Below are 25,580 nucleotides of genomic sequence, written 5' to 3' on the forward strand. Positions count from 1 at the left end.
CTAACAGGTAGAGTTTAAGTTAGGCTGAATAAATGTAATTAATAGAAATAAATCAGAGTTACTCGGTCACTTCTGTAAGCTGCAAGTGCATAATGGATATTATTGCCACTTGCACTACACAAATATGCAGTATAACATAATAAATCTTGTGAAGAGGTTATTTTTCCCATCAGGTGAAAAAGCCTGAATTGAATGGTAGAAGGGAAGAAATGCAAATGGAAATGCCATTGCAGTAATTTCGTTGTGTACTAACTGAATGCCGAGTGTAGCAGCCTTCTGTTGTTAACCTTGCGCTGTGCCTCTGGGGGCTGGGCCGGTGTTCCAGGTGATCCAGCCCTTGGTGCAGCAGCCCAGTTTGCCTGTAGTGAAGCAGTCGGTGAAGGAGCGGCTCGGCCCAGTACCTCCGAGTAATATTGAACCCGCGGAAGCACAGGGTGCCAACACAGAAGTCGCTCAGGTTTGTATTGTAGTGAGAAATTCAGTTGCCTGTTCTTCCTAGAATAGGTTCTGTAGTGTATGAACGTACCAGTTACTGTTACTCCTATAGTGCAAGTATGCATTTACTGCTTGCAAGTGCATCTGCTTATATTGTTAGTGGTGTTTTCGTGTTAAAGTTTTCCTCAGTGCATTGACATTTGGCTTTTTTACCTGACATGGTACTAAATTTTTAAGTATCATAGCTTTTTACATAGTTTAAAAAGAAAAACTGAAAGGCTCTGACATTGTTTCAGTATTGTTGTGTTACATTGCTGGTGTCAGATTTCAAAATAAAGTGAGTTTCTATGCAAAGAACTAAAAGCTATTTTTTTTTTAACATATATATGTATATATTATCTGTTAAACACCTAAAACCACTAGAGAATGATGGTCTGTATCTAGAAGTGCTTTCAGGATTTGTACATCACCCCTCATACAAGGAAGAGTGTCGCCACAGTACCAGTGTGAATAATGACAGAATCTGGTGTGTTACTCCCATTAGAAATAGTCTTTAATGTTTTATTATATTTGCAACATTTCATTATTAGCATTATGCCACTGCTTTGTTTTTACTTCTGGAAAGGAAGACCAGCACAAATCATAACACATCTGTAGTTTAAATTCAAACAACTTTCTGCATTCGAAGCAGATGTAATCTGCAAATAGCAGATTATAGAACACAAGAACAGTAGTGTATTTAAAAGGGCCTGTGCAGATTATCCTCTGCCAGCTAGCATGTCTTGGACCTCTTGCAAAAAATACGTAGTATAGTTTTGATTCCAAATTTGGCTTCATATTTGTCTTACCCAATTTTAGATGTGTATTAATTGCAAAAGCAAATAATAAATTTTATCAACTGGTTGAATATTTTTCTTGTAATGTTGCTTAAAAGTCTATGGTTTTATTATTTAAATATTTTTTCTAGATTGCTAATACTTGTAGTGTGCATTTGAACTATAATTTTGCTTTGTTTTCTTAGAATGTGACTAAATTATCTGTGAAGGATAGACTGGGTTTTGTGTCAAAGCCAGTTACTCCAACAACTGAAAAGGTAAGAAAATGTCTCATATTCTCTTCTCTCATATTTCAGTAGAATTAATTTTTTTATGGAACCCTTTGTGTGAATATTAAGTTTGTTTCATAACTATGAATAAAATAATTTGTTAAGGATTAGTTTTAGGAGGTATAATATATCAAAACTCAGCAGATGGCTAAATTATTATAAGAAGAATAAGACATAATAGGACGAAAGCTGCTATTTTGTGGAGTTTGTTTAATATAGCAGGTTCCTTTTATTCAGTCATAAAAATAACTAGGTATGTTCCATAATCCTGAGTTGTATAGAAGTATACAGAAATAAATTTTAAAGCTAAATAAATTTTGATACCTCATATGAAACTATAGAAAGCAGTTCTATAAAAATGTGACTTTTCTTTTTAAGGGGACTTCTGTGCCCCTTAAAAGGTGATGCTGTAAATATTTACCCTTTTATTTGGTTTTACAATTTGCAGTACTTGTGAAAAGATAAAGGTGGAAATTAATCAGTATAGAAAGGACAAAGAGAGGTAAGGTGGGAAAGGTGCATCTGAACTGTGATTATGAGCTATGTATTTTGGCCAGTGGTTCCGATTTTCAGAATACAAAGTTGTTGATGTGTTTACTATAGTAGCAAAGTTTGTAATGCATGTTTCCAGATCTATTTAGCACTTAAGGGACAGGCTTCCCCAGTGTTTATAACATTCATTTGAGAAGACTCGTCGTAGAAAGACAGCAAGTATTACCCTGTAACAGGATTCCTCTGTCTAGGTATATATCTTGTCCATTGGGAGTTAGCTTGACCTGAAATAAATGAAGCATCCACTGTATTTCCCCACATACATCCCCTCCCACCCCTTTTCAGTGTGATCGGTATGGCAGTTGATGGATTAAGTGGAATCTAACGGGTAAAATTCACTCCAGAGATACGTAGCATACAAAGGTAACAATACTTGAAGTTGGTAATATTAGTTGTAATATTAGAGAATGGGTCTTTGTTTCATTTCAAGCCGAGCAGTCTGCCTAAATGCACTGATCTAGGCTTCTTAACTGTATTTTGTTGTTAATTTGATTAGTTCCATTCTTGGCACTCTAAATCTTGCTATGTATACCTGAACTACATTTTACATACAGAATACATGCTTCAGCTTGCAGTTTGAGTGAAAATACTTTTTTTCTTCGTTCTGTAAGAGTAGAGCTATCCTGAAACATTTTTCTATAAAGAGTAAATTCATGCTAGAATGTTTTTCTGTTGTGTTGTCTTATAGTACAGATGTGATTTTGCTGGGCTGTTCACTAGATTTGCTGTGAAAAACAGCAGTTTCCTTTGACATTTTTAGTAGGTTTCTGAAACTTTATTTGACTTGTTTTTACTTACTGCTACCTCTTTACAAGGAAATACCTTGCTGTCACTGTATTCTATAACCATTAGAAATTAAATGATTGACATCCATCAAAAAAACGAGGCATCATGTCCTAGATGGTTTTTTGTGCCTGATGGAGTACAGGGGTTTTGACAAGAGCTTTGCAATGAGAAAGGGGATAGCTATTCCCAAAGAGCAGGAGAAAAAGGTGATAAAACAGTCATTATGAAGCATTGTAAGATCTGTATGGGGACTTACAGTTTGTGGAGTTGTGAAGAGTTCATGCTATTCACACTATTCCTTCTCTTGAATAGTATTAAGCGATTTAGAAAACCTTAGTGTTGCTTTTGACTTGTCTGTGTTGGTGCTGTGGCATCTCCTTGCATCTCTTACATAAAAGAGATGAGGAGGTGTGGTTTACTCTGCCCTGAAGACAGTTCAGGGCAAAAAAAAATATCAATATTTTTGTCTTTGCTTGATCTTCTGTTTGTTTGTCTTGTAGCCTGTCCTAAAGCTACTTCATAATAGAAATTGTATGATTGGAATATGCATACTTTAATGTTCTTTAATAAATTTAGAAAAAATCCTTCATCTTTGTAATGGCCTGCTTAGAGCATTTTGTACCACCTTTTATAGTACCCCATAATGTGCGTTGACTTGTTCTTTCTGTAGTTTTCTATGCACTGCGTACTCTTGAAAACACTTTACTGTGGGAAGAAATATATAAATATCATACTGAAGTGCAAAGGGTTTATATGAATCGTTCCTGTTATAAATTCTTCTTATCGCTTGGTCTTTTCTGTCTTTCTGTTTCTTGTCTGTCTCTTTTTTTTTTTCCTCCTGTTGGTGGACATTGTGTCTATTTTATGGAGTGCATGGTGACCAATAGAAAATCTGCATGCATCTTTTAGTTTTTTCACATACATAGAAAGTATTTTTAAACTCCTGGAAATCATACCAATTGCATAATTTCTGCTATTTGTTAACAAGGTGGACAAGATCATGCCTATATTATCTCTAGGATTTAGCTGTGGAGTTTTCAATACTAGCATCCCCAAAATATACTTTAAGGAACATACTAAGAGAACAAAATAGTTGAAATCTTCAGGTATTGTGGAGATGTGCATAGTATGTTTTAGAGAGATTGTAAAGCAGTCATCTGTGTTCTCAGTAAGTCATGGAGGAAGTTCATTCCTCATTACAAATATAGGTAAGAACAGAGGGACATACGAGTCTCTTCCTTTGCTGTATGATGTTGAAGCACATCCTTGTGCTTGAGTTACTTCTTGCTGATTGTGCAAACTCTACTTTGCACCAACTGCATATGAAAAGAAACTGTTGTCTCTACTTTGGATCTTAGTCTCTAAAATCATGTTGAACTTTTGCTTGGAAAATTCATGCAGCCATGAAATACTGTATTTGAGACTTCAAAACACAAAAGAAAAACAACAGTTACTCTTGCAAAAATCTCAATCTTCTGTTTCCTTAGTTATGCTCAAATACGTAAATATTTATGTATTTGAAACTTGGAAGTACATACAAAATCTCAGTGGAGAGGATTTATAAGATGATGTGGTGCTGCCTCTTCAGAAATTGTTTAACTTCAACAACTCCAAATATAATTGCTACACCAAATTTTTATATTCCGTATCATCAAAGGAGACAAAAGAAAAGATGCTTATATATTTTTAAGCACTCATGTGGGTTTTTTAAAAGACTGAAATTCACTGGCAAAAAAATAAAATGATTTCCTCCTATAGGTTTTATCTACTTCTACTGGCTTGACAAAAACTGTGTACAACCCTGCTGCTTTGAAGGCAGCACAGAAATCTTTGCCTGTTGTTTCCACTTCCGTGCTAGACTCTAATGAAGCACAGAAGAAAAAACAGGTAAATTAAATATGCTTCTTTATAAAATGGACCTAGGTTGGGAACTTGTGACCTAGAGATAGAGCACTATGTATATTCATCTCAAGAACGTAGATGAAACTTGTTGCAAGATTAAATTCACTATGTTTTTTTTCCCCGACACATTACAAGAAAATTCAGCATTGTTTTGTTATTTTTCAGTGTATGTTCAGGCAGTGTAAGCAGGTTTAAAACTGTAGAAATTCAAAATGTGAAACACTTTTTCCTGGAATCAGAATCTACACGTTGAGGTATGACTTGTCTATTGTGAGTGAAAGGGAGTATAGTATAGTCACTGTTCTGCTCTCTTAAACCTTTCTGGAACTGGCCTTTATTCTCAGTGTATTTCGTACTTGTGACCAAAATTGTTTCTTTGAGAGAACTGAGAATTTTATGACTCTGCATTTTGTTGTTTCAAGCTATAGTTCTTCTGCACCAATTTTTATTTTTACATAGTGCTAGGCTTTCTCTTTTCTGTTCATGTTAGAAAGGAAACGCAACAAAAACCTATTTGGCCTTAACAGGTCACTCACTTATATTTTAGCTTGCTTAGAATTTTAAAGAGAGCCCAGAAAAGCTCCTTTTTCAAGTTTATTCTTATCACTTAGAAAAACTAAATCACAGGACATTGTCTTACTGTTTTTTAACCACAAGTTACGAATACAATAATAAGTTAGGTCCAAACATAAGTGTTGAAATCAGTATAATTGTTAAACAAAGATTCTGGTCAAATGCTAGTAAATTGCTATAATTTATGTCTAATATAATTTGAACTAGCAAGGTTGTAGCTTGCATGTGAGTTTTGCCATTGGTCCAGACTTTAAGGAAAGCAGTTCTAATTTTGGAATTTCATTTCATATTTGTCCCCTAACACATGTTTTTTACAATTAGAGTCTTTACCTTTCAAGTTAAGATGCTAAATGCCTGTAAAATGGCAAAAAACTTGTAATAAAATTGTTGACTCATCATAACAGCTGTAGAGGTTTTCTTGAGAAAAGATACTGAAGATGTGCCTAAGTGATTGGCTCTTTTTTCATGTGATCTTGTGCTCCTTCCTGCCTTCAGAGATTTCTGTTACAATATACTAGTACTTGTGGAAAAACATGATTTTGTGGGACTCACTCCCTTCTTTTCCTCCTGTCTCCCTAGCTTTTTTTTGCATTCATCCCCTTACCTTCCTTTCCCTTCAGAAAAATGATTGCACACTATATTGGAAAACTAACATTTCATGCAGCAGAATTTGTCAGTATTTGGGAAGACATACAGAAACTTGACTACTATTTATTTTTCTATGGCTGTTGTGCATTTACAGTCTTGTGCATTTTTAGTCTTTGTATAAGATACTCCACTTGCAATCTGATCCCAGTTGATCCTCTTCTGCCTCTCCTCTACTATTACATTAAAGATGTTGATATCAAAGCTCTTCAGGGTTTTCTCCTGTCTGAGACTTCTGTATTTAAGAACAAGAAGCAACTGCTTTCTCACAAGCACCATTAGTAGGCGCTGAGCACAGCAGGGGTGGCATCTCCTCCTGCTTCTCATTACAAGTGCAATTATGTTACTTATTGATCAGTTTCAGTTCGTTTTGATTTGCCCGTTGCCTGTCAAGGTTCTGTTGTTGGCACATGGAGTAGCTGTACTTGTCACTTCCCAGTTAGAGTGCTCAGACACAAAAGAGGTGCTTTTCTTTGGGTGACACTTCAAGTTTAGAAAATAGAATGTGTTTTCTTTTTACTTGTAACAGTTTTGGAGACTGTGTTTTAATTGATGGACTTGATTTACAGTTGCTTTCAAGATAATTGTGCTTGCACGTTTAAACACTTGCATGCTGTACCTCTTGAGGTAGTCTAATATGTTGCCTTTCAGCTTTCAGTGGAGTTGTGTAAGGTGTTACTTTGTATGTGAGCACTAATAAAGTCTTCCCAGCACAGATCTAACTAAGATAATTAGATCTTTCTTTAATTTGGCGATGTATTGTGTTCCAAAACATAGTTGGAAATACTAGTACCTTGCATTTCCTGTGACTGATTTTTTCCCTGTTATTGTAAGTTACTACTGTGTAGTTGCCAGGTATAGTATATTATTCTGGCATTATGTTTCAAAGTCTAGAAACTTTCTGTAATCTTTTTATGCTTCTAGGAAGCATTGCGACTTCAACAAGACGTGAGGAAAAAGAAGCAAGAAATCTTGGAGAAGCACATTGAAACACAGAAGGTAAAATATTAGCATTAAGACAGTCTCCAATTCAGTTATAGAATCTCAGTTCAGTGTAAAATATTTCAGAATTTGTAAGAATGAACAAAAAAAGGGCCTATAAAATAAGCATTCTCTTAGAATGATATTATCATATTATTTTAAGTTTATGGTTTTAATCTAATTTGTCCTGTTATTTTACTTAAAATAACCTTACAAGCTTATGCATTTATATCCATTTTTAATTGATATTGCCTGATTTGGGAGCAAAATGCATATGTTTGGGAGAAAGGAGCACCTAAGTTCTGTTTGACAAGAGCAGGTGAGAATGATGTAGAAAATTATGCATGACTGCACTTAGGCTTAGGAAGAGGAAAAAAGCCAAAATGTCATTTAAGTTGAATAAAATTTTGAAATAATTCAAGTGTGTCGAGCAAATCTGTCCAAATGAATTGGAAATATCATATATCCATTAGGAAACAAATCTGAGATTCAAAGATTTTAATTTAATACAATCTGTTAAAAGTCCTATGTGTTGATTTGTAGGTTGCAGCAAAAGAACTGCAGTATTTTTTTTTCCCATTAGTTATAATAACCACTGGAAAACAGATCTGTAACAGTAGTTGCTGAGTAAAAAGACTTTTTTTTCCTGAATTGGACAGATGCTGATTTCAAAGCTGGAGAAGAATAAAGCCATGAAGTCCGAAGACAAAGCAGAAATCATGAAAACACTGGAAATTTTGACTAATAGCATTACCAAGTTAAAGGATGAATTAAAAGGTGTATCACCAGCAGGAGGAACTCCTTTAAAAAGCATGAAAACTAAAACTCAGGTACTCAAGTTTTGATCAGCTTTTTAATAGATGAATTCACATGTTTGTTTCAGAAGAACAAAAATATGTAGTCCAATCAGCAATATTCAAAACCCTAACTGGTTTAATTTTTAAGTCCTCTTTGAAGTGAGATTTGTTTTGCCTTCTTTTCAAAGGAGCACAGTTAATTTTAAAACCATGCTGTTGTCTAAAAGCTGTATTTGCCCTTACACAGATACTGCATCATCTGGAAGATCAAAAAAAACAAATCAAAAGTGTTGTGATTCTTTCTTTTACTTTGTCCAATGCTTTGTGTATAGTCTATTGCTTTCTTACATTTTTAATAGAAATTATGAAAATAATATTTCTTATGCAAAAAGATTATGGTTAAGCAGCACAAATGTCTTCTGGTCAGGTTTAGTACGCAAAACAAACGGTACTGGTACGTAATTCCCTGGGACTTTTTATGTCACTTTAATTTGTCTATATATTAACCTTTTAAGATGGAAGATTATACTGGTCAGTTTTCCTTTGATCTAGGTGCCCATATTTGGGTTTTCCTGTGAGAAGAGATTTTTCCTCTGCTATCATTCTTGTTGATACACGGCTGTTACCAGTTTACCAGCTGCTTAAAGATGCAATTATATCACCTTTTTAAAATGGAGTATTTTGCTTTTTATAGAAATATTTGTTCCTAAACTGATCACAGCCTTGAAAAGAAATGCCAAAAAGAAATACTGAAATTACTTCTATGTACTCAACTGTAGCTTCTCATATAGTTTTTAAAGAAAAAATTGAAGCATATATTTATCCTGATGGATAAATGGGCATAGATTGTTAGGGTGGGCAGACAACAGAATAGGTTGCTGAGAGAAGTGGTGGAGTCACCATCCCCGTGGTGTTTAAGGCATCTGGATCAGGTGCTGGGTGATAGGGTTTAGTGGTTTAGGGGTTATAGTGGTAGTGCTGGCTTGAAGGTTGGACTTGATCTTAAAGGTCTCTTCCAGCCTTGATGATTCAATGATTCTTGCTCCAGCTTTTTCCAATCTCAGGATATGAGAGTGATGAAGGCAAGTCTTTCCAGTAAAGACTGAGGAGTAGGAGATACTGAGTACCTCCACTGTTCTTATGTCCTTTGTTGCTAGGTCCTCTTTAATGTTCAGCAGTCAGACCACATTTTTCACAGCACAGTGTTCCTCTTGCTGCTGATTGCTGTGTTAAAGCCCTTCTTGATTTTCACCCCTCCTTGCCAGATTCAACTCTTGGTGGTCTTTAGCTTTCCAAACCAGTACCTGCATGCTCAGACAATTTCACTGTGTTCTTTTTGTGCTCCACCTCTTGTACACCTTGGCTTTGGATATAAGTTTTGTTAGAAACATCTTGTTCATCCAGGCGAGCATCCTGCCAACTTTATTTCCTGCGTGCTTTGGAACTTGGAGGATGCAATTCTTGAAAATCATGCTGCCTTTCCAGAAGATACCTAGACCTGTGGTATTCAAACAGGAGGCTTTTTCCAGCAGTCTGAAGAAGGCCTCATCTACTTTTACATTCCTAGGTAGTGTGTAGTACACACCCACTGCAATATCACCAGCATAGATCTGCCATCAGCCTTGACTCATAAACTTTCAGCTGGCTTATCATCTGTCCCCAGGCAGAGCTCTTTGTGTTCATACTTCACTTTCTAATGAAGAGCAACTCCTACTCCTTACCATCCTGGCTTGTCCTTAAGAGGCTCTGTCTGTCCACTGTACGACTCCACTCATGTCTGTTTTTCTATGATGTTTCTGTAGTCCCAGGGAGATTGTAGCCCTGTAACTACACACAGACATCCAGTGACTTCTCTTTCTTTCATAAGTTTTGTGTATTAGTGTATAGGCTCTTTAGAGAGGCACTGATTTCCCAGAAAAGAAAGGAGATCTAGCCCCTGTGATGGTGATGTGTAGGCCATTCCTAATTTGTTGTATGGATTGGTGTGTTTATGTTTCGGGTGGTTCTTCTTCAGCCCAGTTTTGTTTATCTAGAGATCTTTTCTGCCTATGTCACCCTTCATTTGGGAACCTGGTCCACCACTTCCTTATGTGATAGTTGTTTTTGCTAAGAAAAAGTGAGGCAATATACTAATTTTGAAGTTCTAATGAAGTTTTTGAGCTGCTTTTCCATTTCCTTTGTAATATAGAAAATAAAGAAGCATTTTAAGTAAACCCACTTCATAGTAGACAAAGTATCCATTATGTGTGTGCAGTTTTGTTAACATTTGAAATAGCAAAACCCATCAGCCCCATCTGACTTTTGTGGAAGTGAGGATTTTACAGAGTCTTTGGTTAAAATCTACAACTTTGACAATTTTCTGAAAGAGTTTGGTTTTGATTCTTTTGCATTTTTTAAGTGTTTAAAACCTGGACAGCTCTGAAGAAGACTTTGAAGACATGAAAGATGAGGCCCATGTGTCTGTGCCATTATCTTTACCTATTTTTGCTTCTTCCAGTTCATCAGATTACAAAAGGCTCTTCCTCCTTAATTGAGAAAACTTTGCTGCCCCTTGATTTGTCCTGAAGGAGGTATTTTCTTCTTCAGACTTGGCATGGCTCTGCAACAGAGAAGTCTTCATTAAGACCACTAATAATAAACCTCAAAAGTCTTTATTACACCAGCATCACTGGCTGCTCTGTGAGTGCTGACTGCTGGTCATTATTAAACTTCAGAAACGCTTCTTTGTCATGTCATTGATGTATTGCAACACAGTGGGATTTGAGAGAAGCACTGGTTCCAATTTTGAAAATTTGGAAAACCATTATACAAGAGATAATGGATTTTTTCCTGTGGTTGCTGTAGATAATCAGAAAATGGGGCTGAATGGACTTGAGGTTGAAGTTGCCAGTTGAATAATCCTGCTTTTTTTTCTTCTAAAGCTTCCAGGAAAAAAAGAAACAAAACCACCTTTCTTTATCAGTGTTGATACTTGGTTTCCAACTGTCACAAGTGCGAAACCTTCATCTCTTGACATGCAGCCTTTGCAAACATTCCTTGCTGTTGTTTTGAATCAGTGGGTGTAAACGTAAACTGTTTCACAGACCTCCATAGTTTTAGCCTTAATTTGTGATGTCACTGAAGTGTTTGGGTGCTGCTTCTTCCATTAAAAAGAAGAAAACAGAGGTTTCACTTTGGATCAGAACTTCAGATTAAATTTTCATGGTCACATAAATCTTTCCCTGCACTTCAGTGGTTGCAGTGAACATGTCTTAATTTGGGTTCAGAGATACTTTTCAGTTTCATATATGTTTTCTGAACTTTATTAATTTTTTTAACATACTGTGTCCTGGAGGGTAAATTCAGGTGCATCAGAGATCAGTCTTTTGTTAGCAAAGATCTTGTTACTTTCTGTGTTTTTTCCACTGTGGTCTGAACAGAACTACCATTTGTGCTTTTGCATTATGACATTGTAATAAATTTAGATGCTTTTTCTCAGTACTTATTATAGATTTTTTTTATTCATTCATAGTTGTACTGCTTTTTTTAAAATTCCTTTTATCTCATCATCATAACCATATAATCTTGAATTTCTGTTGTATGTATCTTGAGAAAAAATTAGGTTGTGCTTGGTTTGCTTTTGAAGGTGGAAGCCCAGTGTAACAAGCAGTATACCTGAAAAGTTACAGCTTTTTATTGAACAATTGTTCCCTTAGTAGAGAATGTGAACTGTGGAACTTAATAATTTATCATAACAATTTCTTAGATGCAGAAAGAGTTACTAGATACTGAACTGGATTTATACAAGAAGATGCAAGCTGGGGAGGAAGTTACTGAATTAAGACGAAAATATACAGAACTACAGCTGGAAGTATGTTTGTCTCTTCTTTTGTAGCAATTAACTTTTAATCAAATATTTTCCTTTATGTTTATTAGCTTGTGTATTGTATTATGAACTGTTTTTAGCCAGAGTACAGTATTAAGTTGCATGTAGATGGAGACAATTAGACAATATTTTAAAAAACCACTTTCACTACTTCAGTGGAATTCAGAAATAGTGTTGTCCTTAATTGTGATTGCTAATCTGTTTAAATTCTGTAACTATTTAGATGACATATTTTATAGATTTGTGGTAGTAATGCTTTCTTGAGAACATGGAGTGTTTTTAAATTGTTGCCTGAAGGTCGTTCTGTGTTTGGCACAGAAGAGTTAAAAAAACACTGCCTGATCTTCTGTTCTTAAGTGTTAGCATCCTCTTAATGAGATTAATCAAAAAGCCTGAGGTGCCAAAAGTAATACTATTACAGCGTTGGTTTCAAGAGGATAACTTTAACAAAGCAAATAATGTTTCAAGAAGGATTCAATGTACAGAAACACAATTTTTTCTTCAAGTACTTGCTTTTAAAAAGAAAATGGGGATGGCCGTACAAAATTCTTCATTTGTGTGTCTAATTTTGAGAAATTATGAATGCTGTGGGTGTTATTCTGTGTTACAGTGCACTTTCTTACCTATATGCTTGTGTAATATCTGCTTAAATCACCTGATAATCTTATCTCTTTTTACTGTTAAGCAGGTCTACTGTTTCGTTTAAATCGCTCTTGTCTTAATGAAGTTTGGTCATGTCTTATGTATAACTGCATATGAATGCAGTGCACATACGTGCGGCGAAGTTGCATTAAAACCTTACTTTAAAACTAAGTTGTTATGCAGCTTCGGTAATTGTGAAAATAGTTTTGCTAATAAACCAAGCCAGTTAAATAGAGATGACACAAAAGCTTAAGTTAACAATATATTTTCTGATGGTGAGTAGTACTTCATAAGTGTACTGAAAGCTTGTTTATAAATTCTACATTTCATAAAATATGTGACTTAAATGACATGTAAAATATGAATAGAAAAGTAGGTGCACATTCAAAAAAAAGTTACGTCATAGCTGAGCATGCCAGTCCTACTCCAGCTCTCATAAAGTCCGTTTGTATTTTGAGTTGAGAAAAAAAGAGCTGTTTCAGGACAGTAATATTTAAATGAATTTTCTGAAGCCTTTAGCAAATACTAGCAGAAGTAGATGGAGAAAAATGGGTCATTGGTGATGCACACTTACGTGTTTCAGGGAACAGCATGAAATATAACCCTTGTACAAATTACAAGAGGTGTATGGGGTTTTTTCCCCTTGATGTTTGTTTGATTCTTCAGTATTCTTAAAAATTCTTTAAAAAACAGTTTATTCACACATTGTGCTTCTGACTTTGGCTCCCACAATATTTTATGTGTTGCTTCTTTGACTCATAACCTGTTTTTCTGTTCCAGGTGACCCTGCCTTTACTGAAAGAAAATCCAAATAGTTTACAGCTTGTTTGTTGAGCCAGCGTGCCCCAAATTATTCATTTAAACATTTTTAAATGTTTAAAAAAAACACAACAAAGAACAAAACTAAAAAAAAAACCAAAACCCCTCAGAATTTTGCTTATAAAAAAAATAAAAAGCAAACTAGATACTATTGTAAAATTATCTGAAGAATTTAGCATATAAAGCTTAAGAGATTGATCTCCTCATGAGGGGTGTCACTGACATCCATTATAGTAGTGCCATCACTGTTTGGGTTGTAAATACTGTAGGATCTATTAAAAACATGATGATATCATTTAATATTTGATTCACATGGCAGATTTATTTGGATTTGAAAAGATTTTTTTTTCCCCTGTTATAAACATTGAAATTGGATACCTGTAAGTGGGCTTTTGAAACTAGAGTAACTTTTGCAAATTATTTTTTAAATGACTGTCACTGTCACTGGCCCTTTGATTGTTCTTGAAGAGTGTATGCCACTTCTTTAGAAGGGATACACACAGGTACCGTGGGAATGGATATTATTGAGTATGTAGAGCCAAGTGTTCAGTGAATATTTTGTCTTGGGAGGGGCCCTTTAGAAGCCTTTGTTTCACATCTCACAGTTTTGTGGCCAAAAGCTCTTAAGCTGCATTAATTCTGGTCAGAATAAAAGTCTTGCCTGAACTTCAGAGACAAATTGATAAACAAAATAAAGAGACTAAGTAGTTAGACACCATATCAAGAAATTTTGATAATGGAATTTCAGTTGTACTGCAGTTTCTTTTTCCTATGAGGAGTTAATCTTCACAGATAAGGGCTCTTTTGATACCTGGTTCTTGTTTCCTATTTCCATCCTATTATTGATCTGGTAATAATTAACTTTTAGTTAATTAGCCTCTGAATGTTATTTAAAAAAATGTTATTTTAAGACCTGCAAGCTGCTCTTTCTGGGGCTTTCTTGGGGATGTTTTTTTAGGAAACATCAGAATATGTGTTTGTTAATTCTGTCTGAATATGTAGGGTGTGAATTTTAATCTCTCAATATGTTACATATAAACATCTTAGGCTGCCAAGCGAGGGATTCTTTCTTCAGTTCGCGGTAGAGGGGTTCATGCCAGAGGTCGGGGTGCATCGCGTAGCAGAGGCAGAGGAATACGAGGCCGGGGCAGAGGCAGAGGAGTTCCTGTGCACGCAGTGGTGGATCACCGACCCAGGGCGCTGGAAATCTCTGCGTTTACCGAAAGCGACAGAGAAGATCTTCTGCCTCATTTTGCGGTATGTCACAATTTCACTTCTTTTTCCTCTGCACAACATTCTCCTATTGAGTGACTTGCTTTCTCCTGATTCAGTTCATCTGGAAATATTATGTAGGAAGGAATCTTTAGCATGATATGCAGAGGATGCATTAGGAAAAGGTAAAATAGGAAAATTACACTATTGCTTCAACTAGTTATACCTGTAATTGCATACCATTTACAAGGCTGGGTTTTTTTTCTTAAAAAGAAAGAAAAGTGGCTTGTAATATGTATTTGCTTAGGATATATGTAAATTTTTTACATATTTTTAGGTACAGAAAGGTAAAACAGCTGAAGGGATGGTGAGAACAAAGGTTGATTTATTGCCAAATTTTCGGTACTTGTAGTGTGTTTATCTTTGTTGAAGTATCTTAACAAGTGCTTAATGAAAATTTTCTTTGAACATTTTTAGTGCTTTTGCACAACTTTGAATTTAAGAGTCAGAGTGAAAATTGTGCAATTATATGTAGATCTTGAAAAGGCATCCAAACATTTCTGTCTATTCATGTACTTAAGCTTAAGAAGTCAGAGCTTTATCTACTTTTTTTTCTTTTCTGTTTTCAGTCTAAAAAATGATAAAGTGATAAGCATAATTTTTAGCAAATTTTTCTTTGCAAATATAATAGTAAAAAAATCAATATAAATTTATAAAAGCCCTTATCCTCCATTTAAAAAAAAAGAAGTATAATAAAAGCAAGTTTGTTTATTTTGTGGAATAAATACTAAGAATATAATGTGACTCTCCATCTGTACCACCCTCCCCCTTGTTTGTTTGGGGTTTTTTCCCTAACATTTAATTGCAGTGGTCCTCTCTGAAAGGAGAAGTCCAGGAGCCAGTTAGTCCACTAAATTCTACTCCATTCAGTGTAATTAATATTTCCTGTCAGGCAGTCATGCAAGAGGATTTAAAAAAAAAAAAAAATCCAACAGGGACCTGTCTCTCTTTTTACAGGAAACTTAATATCTTTAACAAGCCAAAATATTCGTTAAAAAGGAACTTAGTAATATGAGCAAATAAAATCTCATTCACAGTGTTAGTAGGATAACGCTGAGAAAAAGATCAATTACTTAATTTTGTGGGTTGCAACTTTGCTGTTTTAAACTTCCTCCAAATTCCACTGAAAATACTCTGAGCTGTATTTCTGTTTCTGTGGTATAATACCAAACTCTGTGCACATCAGCAGTGCAGTCCACTTGCACAGATGTGTTTTTTTGTTGGTCTTTGCAGCTTATAGTGATGGCAGCATCAAAGGTGGCAGTACCATAGTGGCCATTAGTGGAAGAGATGGGTCATGTTATTAAGATGTTGAAATACAGTTAAGTTTTGAAACTCTTTCTACAGTTCCTGACTCCTAAGAAATATTTTTTTTGTGGAAGAGTTTTATAATAGGCTAATGGAATCATATCTGTCATAGTTTTACCTCATACCTTTAGGAATTGAGAAATCCAGAGACAAAAGCACTTTGGTGTTTTAGAAATGCAAGTACAAGTAACTGTATTCTTGGCTAAGACAAATACAATGGCATTAAGACTGCGAAATATACACTGTTCTAATTATATACTTTTTTTTTGAGGGCATTTGATTTAGGACTGCAGTTTTAGAGGTGGAGAACTATTTTACTAAACTTCTTTTAAAATTTATTTATCAAAAGCAATATGGTGAAATTGAAGATTGCCAGATAGATGACTCTTCTCTCCATGCGGTGATTACTTTTAAAACAAGAGCAGAAGCTGAAGCTGTGAGTATAGTCTTTCTTGAAAATACACTGCAGCATTGAACTACTTTCTGTTTATTTTACACTTCTGTATTTGATTAAATGTAATACTGCTAGCTATTTTAAATCTATTGATACAAAAGTTTTAATTAAACAAAAATGTCAGAACTGTATAATACTGAATTAGTTAGGAATTTAAGAGTTTATAGCAAAGTGAAGTGTAGGATGTATGAGGGAAATTAAGAGAAACATTTAGGAATTGATAGTTAGATGTCTGGGTTTATCTGTTTAATTGCCAGTTTTTTTCACCTGAAGACTTGGTACCCTCATAGTCTTCCAGAAATTTCACTGACATCCTGCAGAGTGAACCTATATATTTGCTTTGGGATCAATTTTGTTAACCTTTGTCTGAAAACCTGTGGTAGTATGAATGGGATTTGCTCTGATTCTTTTTTTTCCCCGTTTTTAGCATATTTTTTAGAAATTTATGAAATTACAGAAGCACAGAATTGCAGAAGTAACTTTTAGAAACCAAAATCCAGAGTTGACTTACATTATAATTCAGTATCATTACGTGTGGATCATTAGGACTTTATACATTTGGCTCAGCAGGACTCTTGCCTTACCTGGTCCGTGGTTTAGGCATTATGTGATTCTGAACAAAACAATGAATATAGTTGTTCTGAAAATGATTTTGTTTTCTCTAAAATAGTTGCATCACTGTTGGGAGGGAGTATTCCTGAAAATAGTAGGGACTCCAGAAAGAATGGATTCATATGTACAGTATGGTTGTATGGAAAGATTTCATTTTATGTTTATATTTTGCACAAATTTTATCTTGTGGAGTTTACCTGAATACAGTTTTCATACCTGGCCAGGCTATTCTCTTGTTCATCTTGAGACACCAGTGACCTGATGGACAGAAATAACTGCTATTTACAATGCAAATTAAGCCACTGAGGTCAATAGTTTTGAACACTTAGAGTATCATTTATGGTTAGCTATTTTGAGATCCATGTGCCAAAGATGTTTTACAAAAACACAGAATTCTGTTTTGTTTGTGAAACTCTTAGCTATAGCAATGATGAGCACTAACTGTGTGAGATAGTATTTATTCTGTAAAAAAGGAGGTACAATTAATGGTACGTGGTGTATACTGACTGATAGGGTAAAAGAGTATTGTACAGCTGTACTGAAGGAACACAGTTCTACAGTGAACAAAAGTTCTATTCAGAGATAAAAGCTGTTGTAATTAATATACTCCCAAATGAATTGAATTAAAGTTGGGATTTTAGTTTCGGTGCTTCCTGGTATTGGGTACTTCTTTATGCAGCTTCATATTCTTTGACGTTGTAGTTTACATAAGAAATACTCTTAAGTATAGAGAGAAACTTCTACTCCCCTGAAAAGAAAAAATAGGTCACCTAGAACAATAATCTGCTTTTATGGACTGTCTAAATAAAGTCTTTACTTCTCCCAGATGGAGTATGATTCATTGCAAGGATCTATTCAGTATCTGACTACAGATGCTTGTTTATCAGCAAAATACATATTAGAACATGTTTTGCCTAAAAATTGGCATGGAACATCTTCTCTGCTTTTGCTGAATTTCTGTATCTAAAAAGCAGGGAATAGTAGTATTTTGAACCAAATATAGAAGTATAGAGACAAGAAGAAGAAGCACCTGAAAAGGAAGGTAACACAGAACAAAGATGTGGACAGGGGGAGAAAACATACGTTTGGTGGTAAGGTTGAAGTCAGCATTGCATACGTCTTTTTTTTTTTTTTTTAAACTTTTTTGGTGAATGCACTTCAGTGCATTTAAAAAGCAGTGTGTTTTTCCTCAGTCACTCTCAAATAGAATAGGTGGAGTTTTCAAGGTGAAGTTCAGAATATGCTTCAGAAAGTGGGGGATACTTTAAATGGATCAGGATTCGTGATCAGTGTTTGAGATGTCCACATTCTAGTGAGCATTAAAACTTTTAATTGTCAAGCAACTTTGTGTATAATTTCACCATTATTAAATGAAAATTTTATGAAAATGGGGTTCCATCAAATCTAGGAAAAGCTGTATTTTCTTTAAGATATTCTTATATAAAAATATATTTCCACTGGAATATCTGTGTTTACAACTAAAGCAGACTTTAAGGCTGGCAATTTGAGAAGTTGTAGAAGGTAATCATTAAAAACCTCTGCCGAGACAAATTGTGAAGTAAATGCAGCTAATATTTTAGCTTCTTAAATGAAAATAGGCCTAGGCTTTATGATCATATATGTTCTAGCCTAGAAGGAAGAGGAAGATTCCCTGTTGTAAAATGTTGCATTTTTATGTAGTAGTAATTTCTTCCAAAGATTACAAGTTATTTCTGGACCTAAATGTCACATATAAGTACTTTTAAACATTCTAGTTGTGTGACATTGTGATGAGACCATGGACAAAAAGCTCCTGAGCTGCATTTTAATAAGCATAGAATCTTTTAAATTTATCATAAATTTATATGTACAGATTTAAAATTTATACCTGGGGACTTTAATATCACACAATTCATGTTCAGATGTCATTGAACATGTAATTGTTTCTACATTTCACATTATGCTGTACTTTCAGATTGTACTATAAATCTTTTGTGACCATGACGGTTATTTCGGAATGTTGCTAACGCTGAGTTATGCTCATTCATGTTACTTTAATTTGAACATACTATTTCCAAAGCATCCACTTAATGCAGCTGGTACTTAGAAAGACATGAATATCCCATAAGTTAAAAATTTTTGCGTTTCAATTACAACAGCTTTACAGGAAGTGGAACATTTTCCAGTAGATTAAATTGTAATCACAAAGGGGGTTTTTTTAGTTGTTTGGTTGTTGGGTTTTTTAAAATGTATGAAATCATTTTTGGGATGTCTTACTTTTTCCAGTAAGTTATACACTAACAGTTTTGTGTCTGTCTTTGAAAGGTGAGGAACCCAGCAAAATAATACTGAAAAACAGGAACATGTTGGTTCAGTATGTTATCCACGTCACCAAATTATTTATGGTTTTCCAAGCTTATTTTCTTCTGAATGTATTTTCATCATTTTCCTCGCAGGATGTATGAATTCCATGTGCAGTGAATGAAGTAGTTTCATTTAACCTGTTAACAGTAATTCAGTATGAACATAACACAACTTAGACTTTCTTTTGTAAAGTCACATATAACTAAGATGGTTAAACTCATTTTAGGCTGCAATTCATGGATCTCGTTTCAAAGGACAAGAGCTAAAGTTGGCATGGAACAAGCCTGTTGCTAGTATGTCAGCTGTTGAAACAGAAGAAGCTGAACCTGATGAAGAGGAAGTAAGCTTGCTTTTTTTCTTTATTTTTTATTTATTTTTTTCTTTTTTAATATGAAATAATACAGCTTTTTCAAAAAGAAAATTTATCTGTAGATTCATACTTGTATTTTTTAATCTAACTTGTATTTTGATATCAGAAAGTAGACTTCTTTATATTTCTTGGGGTTTAGGGTGTCAAAAGTTTAGATACTTTACTTTTCCTTACAGAAATATTTCTTTACACAACAAAAATCTCTAGAGAATATACCTAAAAATGGAAGGCATGGGTTTGGACTTGGATGAGAGAGATTGAGGATTTTGCCCAAAACACAGGTTTGTGCCATCTGCTTTTGGCACTGATTTCTTAGAGGACCGTATTTCAGACTTCAATTTCTCTTTATAGAGAAGTATGGCTTGGAGGATACAGGTGAAGGAATAATTCAGGGCATTTTTTGACTTCATAGAGACATCTGAAGTACCTTTGCTGAGTGTTAGTCTTCATCATGGTCCATGAGAGATACTAAAGCCTTGTCCAAATAACGTGAATTGGTTAATGTAGGAATAGTGGGGCAGTATGTATTGATGCAATCTAACTCATTACACTCAAAATACCAATGTTTGTGAACTCAGAAAAATAAATGCCAGCTGGGTATAAAGTCAAGCAATCTTCTTCCTATTTTATTTAGTGTCAGTTAACTATATCCACATAATTGGCATAGAAAAGCTGAAGTGGAAGTGCACCTTTGTCTTACTCGATGAGAGTATTTTGTCTGTATCTTTTTCCTATGGCATTTTGGCAGATCTACCATAAAAGCAGCTTCAGAAGTTGCTTTGATATAACCACATTTGGTTAGTTTTTTTACACTTGGTGGTGTTCACTTTCTGTTTTTTTCCTGAAGAAAGCCACTTTGTCTGCTGCCTTCCTGTCTCCAAAAATGCTAATTTTTTTTGTGTACCAGTTGATGACAGATACCTCTACCTCTGTGGATTCATATTAGACATTTGTGCATTCCAGTTTACTGAGTGCTACTTTCCTCATGTACACAAACCTCAAGCATTGTCAGATGGTCATGAGCTGTGAGTGAACAAGAGACTATATTGTGGAATCTTCAAAGCATCTTAGGTATTTTGTCACATCTCCTTCAGGGAGTTACTGCCTGGGAAGATCAACAGCAGTGTGTTGATGCAAGGAGTCTGCATTATTGAGAGGTCTCCTTGAGCAACCACTTCACTGAGACTTTTTGTGTAATGGAGGAAAGGCATGCAGGGATATGCAAGCATTTCAGCAGAGTAAAGGAAGGAAAGTACAGATTTATTGGTAGGTGAACTACAGAGAGATCTGCCTTTTAACCGCCTCAGCTAATTATTCCTTTGGAAAATACCTAGGAGTTGAACTTGGCTCAAAACCTTTAGCTGCTCAGTGGTTTTGTCAGCTTGCTACTTAACTTCGTTTTACAGCAGCTATTGTAAATACATGAAAAAGGTTTTCATCATTATTCCATATCTATCACTACCATGTTAGTTCAGCTGAGGAGTACTATACTATAGAGGGTAGCAGGCTTAAGACTTGAATGAAACTGAGTACCTTGATGTCTCAACAAAAAACCAAAAAAAAAAAGGATCTATATAATTCAGCTGAGAGAGATTCTTAATGACAAAACAAGGTTCCTAGTCCATTTATGAAAATAAGAGGAAGGTCTTTTGGACTTGAGTGCTTTAGAAAATCCCTGGTGACTAGCCAGCTAATTATGAAATCTAGTCTTCCTAGATGTCCTATGTTCTACACCTGGGTGCCTAACAAAAGAGTTGACTCTGGTGAGTCAACAACTGATCCTTATGAAGAGTATAAAATGTGTAAGTAGAGATAAGCTTTTAATCATTAGGGGTTTGCAGTTCAGGGACCTCTTGAGTCAAAAATGTGGTGTCTTTGTAGTTGAAAGGCCTTGATATATGTTTATTGTATTAATTTATCTGATTCCTTTGGAATGAGAATAACATCTGTAATGTCCTGTAACAGGGAATGCTACTGTTCAACTATGTCTACCCAGAACAAGTACTGTTCTATTGGATCTGCCACCTGCATGTTCTCTCTTCACTTTCTTTAAGATACTTAATATACAGGGTTACTGTCATACTTCCCCTCAGTTACTTTCTCTCCTTATAGTTGTTCCCCTATATGGAAGCCTGGCTTTTTGGTCATTTCTACTGCCACTCAGCCTTGTGCTTTGTAGAGTTCTGCACTGTGCACTGCCCAGGACTCCTTCTCTTCGACTGTAGCACTGTTGTGTTTTAGCTCACTGAACTTCAGGAGATACTGGGAAAGAATCTAAGTCCTCAGAAGGTTTTGTGATTTAGTCAGGGTCAGACTACACAGGCATACATTGACCGACAGAACTCTTTGAAACTATGCTTTCTGTAATTCTGCAAGAGTAATGAAGATAGTTTCTCCCTTTTGTTAAAGAGCTTACAGGAAAGAAGGCTTAGTTCTAGGCTTTCTTCAGCCTAGAGCCTCTTACCTCTCGTAAGACTTCATAATTTTGCAAATCAACCTTCACACCTCTTGCTGAATTTGGAAATACTGTAGCAAAAGCAATTCCTTAGACACAAAGAATAAGCAAGGAAGACCACAGCTGCTATCTAACAGCTGGACAGTTTTGCTCGGAAAAGATATCCTTGTGTTTTAGTCCTTTCTTTAGCTAGTGCAGAGTTTACTGTGTTAGATGTGGTCATCAAAAAAGTTTCAAGACAGGATAGTTTATATACACCCCTGTGTCTATATGTAGATAGAGACTAAAGCAACTTATATTCAAGGACTTTGAAGTCTATCAAGTTTCTATGTTGTTACAGAAAGGAATTGAAAATATAGTAATACAGTTTGTCTTAATTTCTCTAAATACCTGACTCCCTGCCTCAATCATTTAAATTTTTATATTGATTTCAATCTTGATTAAGGTGTCAAAATCAAAAAATCCCAGATTCAACCTTTTTGATACTGTGGGACAGGTAGATTAAGCTCTTGGATGAAAACATAGATACTGTGAACATGCAAAAACCGTTAGATTTCAGTATAGCATATTACATTTCATGGGAACATAGCAGTTTGGACATGAATGATAGATATGTGGAAGAATCAGAAGAGCTGTTTAAGGACGAGGTGCATGTGTCATGGTCATTTTGAAGTCTGTTGAAAAGAGTTTAATTTGCCATTTAGTAATATATGTATATTAGACATATACATCCAGTGTACTTTTTTGAAAGCATTAATGTTTACTTATTCACAGACAAATTATTTTCTTTATTAAAGTGCAAATACCAGAGATTTGTATTTTGCCTTTTGATTTTTAACATTTTCTGATACAACAGTATCACGTTTTTCTCTTGAAGTTTCAGGAAGAATCTTTGGTGGATGATTCGCTGCTTCAAGATGATGATGAAGAGGAAGAGGAGAACGAATCTCGTTCATGGAGAAGATGATTCAACTGATCAATGACAATGCTAGAACTGCACCTGTGTTGCATTAGTATTACCTAATGTACTTCTGCATCTTTGTATTAAAAGGGGTTTTGTGATGAAGCTGGATTCAGTATAGATTAAAAAGCAGCTGGTCGGTTATACATTTTGAGAGATTGATGTTTGAGTTACATTTCAGTAAATGAATGCTAAAGACATCATACTAGGAACATATGCAATGTTTTTATTACATAGTTCTACAGAAAGTTACAGAATTCTTTGGGTTCTTTGTAATTTACTGAATTGGTCAAACACAAATGACCAAAAGTTGTTATAACATAGATAATTTTTGTTCTATTCCAGATACGGAATGAAAATTTGCATTTAAAATCTTTGTGAATGTTTTCAGAAATGAATAGATAACAGTACTAAACCGAAGTCTCTAAAGTTATGTATTCATAATATTGCATAGTAGTATGCTTAGGCTTTACTATGTACTAGCCTTTTGTTGGATTTGTGTACGTATTTTACCTATGGGTTTTAATGATAAAGTGTATGACTGCTTTGCATATAAGTCCTTATGACTTTAAGATGTTAAAAAATAAAGAAATGGAATGGTCTTAAAAAAAAAAAAAAAAGAAAAAAAAAAAAGCAATAACCAAAAAAGCTAAGGCAATGGTCCTTCATGATGAAAAAAAAAAAAAAAAAAAGAAAAGAAAAAAAAGAGAAAAGACCATTCCAAATGGCAACCCCCACCCCCATGTTCACAAAAGGAGCTTGAATCACTTTCACTTATACTAAAATAATACTGAAAATATAAAACCAATCTCAATCGTGCTTTATCTACATTAACACATGGTGTACTCTGCATAAAAACTTTTGGTTGTTTTGAATTTAAAGTGATGAGAGTCAAATGGTAAATAGAATACTACTCCAACAATAAGGAAATTTTTTTTATCTCTGCACTGTGCAGCTGTAGAAGAAAATTTGATCCCACAAAAATAACATGCAGTAATGAAATATAATTTAGAAAAATAGGTGAGGAGAATTAGAATATTTGGTAGATATTCTAAAAATTTGAGTACACAACTAATGCATCTTTTATATTCCTGTGTTTCTATGATTACATTTTTTCATTTCAAAAGTAACACTTGGAAAATCCTAAGTTCACATTCTAGCACATATTCACCATTCAAAAATGCATGAAATATTAGTGTACCCCACAGAAAATCTTCATTGGCTCTTTCTAACAGGTCATTCTGGTATGCAAGGTGTGACGTTTCTTTGCTTCGTAGGAAGGGGAATTCCCCACTCCTTTGCAGTAAATGACCTCTCACAAAGACATGTTTTTATTTCCATTTAATGGCATTTTGCCTGGACTGTTTTCAAAAGAAAACCCATTTATTAAGTATTAAAGTCTTGGGTTTTGTTTTTGTTCTGAAGGTAGTGGGTGGGGTGTTTTGATTTAATGTTTTCTTTCCCTCTCATTAATTCATTGATGAGCTCATCATAAAACCACTGTCTTTACATCTCTGAGCTGGACATGAGCCTGTACTTCCGCTCACCTAAGAGTTGGACTTCATGATCTTTGTGGGTCCCTACCAACTTAGAATATTCCATGATTCTGTGAGAGTACTTCAGTTAAGAGGGTGTTTTCTTTAGTCCATGTTTTTGTCTTTTGCTGGGAAGAGGGGGAGAACTGGTGTAAGTCATGTCCCTGTCCTTTTTTTTCAATTCCAAAGTAGGAATGGAGGAAAGTAGAAGTAGTAGCATTCCAGAGAGGAGCTCCAGCTGTAGAATTTTTTTTCATGCTTTTCAATTATTTGAAGGGATTTTAAGGACTGGATCCTGGTTTGGGGTTTTTTTTGTTGTTGTTGAGCTTTTTGTTTGATTTGGTTTGGTTTTCCCCTCTGTCCTTATGTGTATGCATATCTTGTTGCAAAAAATATGCACTTAAATTTTTGTATAGTCCTAGTTTCACATTGAAATGTCACAATTGACTGCCATGCTTGTTACACTAAGTTCTAAATTTTGCCATAAGGAATTGTATTTGGGAAATTGATTTCCTTTTACACTGAATTTCAGGCAAAATAAAATATTTTAAGAACCTTTTTATCCAGTGCTCTGAATGAGCTGTTCTAATTCACTGAAGTAAGTACAAGCTTTCCTACTTTTCTTTTTTAATTAATTTAGTACATTTGAAGGGTGCCAAATTGACAGTCCATGAGGTGGAAATTTTTTGTGTGTTGTCTTACCAAGCAGGTACAGCACAGGAAAACACTGTCCATGCTCCATAAAGTGTTTGTGTGGCATGCTTTGCTGCTCCAACCTGCCTTTTCACTGCAGTCACTCAACACAAGCTAATGACAACTCTAACTGTGTTTTTTACATGGATGCTTCTTACAAATCATCTGAAATTACTGTATCATATAATTTTAAAACTTGTGTTCCACGTTTGCCTGTTTGTTTTGAATTCAGCCTGGTAATGCATCCATCTAAGATTCACTTCATTGAAACTGCACCCTGGTTTGCTGGTAAGGGGATGAAACCTTTTAAAATTCTTTTTATTGCCTTCCTTCTGCAAACTTCCTACTGGTGTGTATTTTATTCCCTGCTGTTACCTTGTGACATTCTGAATGGTTTCAAAAACACCTGGATCAGAATGACTTGGTTTATTCTCACTTTAAAACCAAATCCCAATATTTGTTTCAGTCAAAACTA

The 25,580-nt window shown here is 34.9% G+C and overlaps 1 protein-coding gene across 3 annotated transcripts in view; it reads left to right on the forward strand.

The window, feature by feature from the left end:
- RBM26 (RNA binding motif protein 26) overlaps nucleotides 1-24,972 on the forward strand; it is a 52,421-nt gene extending 27,449 nt beyond the window's left edge. For 2 of the 3 annotated variants that reach the window (XM_069008526.1, XM_069008535.1), the window contains exons 13-22: nucleotides 326-457; nucleotides 1,457-1,528; nucleotides 4,637-4,765; nucleotides 6,923-6,997; nucleotides 7,639-7,809; nucleotides 11,522-11,626; nucleotides 14,150-14,359; nucleotides 16,032-16,118; nucleotides 19,318-19,431; nucleotides 22,794-24,972. In XM_069008526.1, the coding sequence (XP_068864627.1) occupies nucleotides 326-457; nucleotides 1,457-1,528; nucleotides 4,637-4,765; nucleotides 6,923-6,997; nucleotides 7,639-7,809; nucleotides 11,522-11,626; nucleotides 14,150-14,359; nucleotides 16,032-16,118; nucleotides 19,318-19,431; nucleotides 22,794-22,883 (1,185 nt within the window). In that variant the 3' untranslated portion in view covers nucleotides 22,884-24,972. The remainder of the gene's footprint in view (nucleotides 1-325; nucleotides 458-1,456; nucleotides 1,529-4,636; nucleotides 4,766-6,922; nucleotides 6,998-7,638; nucleotides 7,810-11,521; nucleotides 11,627-14,149; nucleotides 14,360-16,031; nucleotides 16,119-19,317; nucleotides 19,432-22,793) is intronic. The other variant, XM_069008540.1, reaches the window with a different exon arrangement.
- The last annotated feature ends 608 nt before the right edge of the window (nucleotides 24,973-25,580 follow it).

The sequence above is a fragment of the Aphelocoma coerulescens genome, chromosome 1 (genome assembly GCF_041296385.1).
Source record: "Aphelocoma coerulescens isolate FSJ_1873_10779 chromosome 1, UR_Acoe_1.0, whole genome shotgun sequence".
NCBI lineage: Eukaryota > Metazoa > Chordata > Aves > Passeriformes > Corvidae > Aphelocoma > Aphelocoma coerulescens.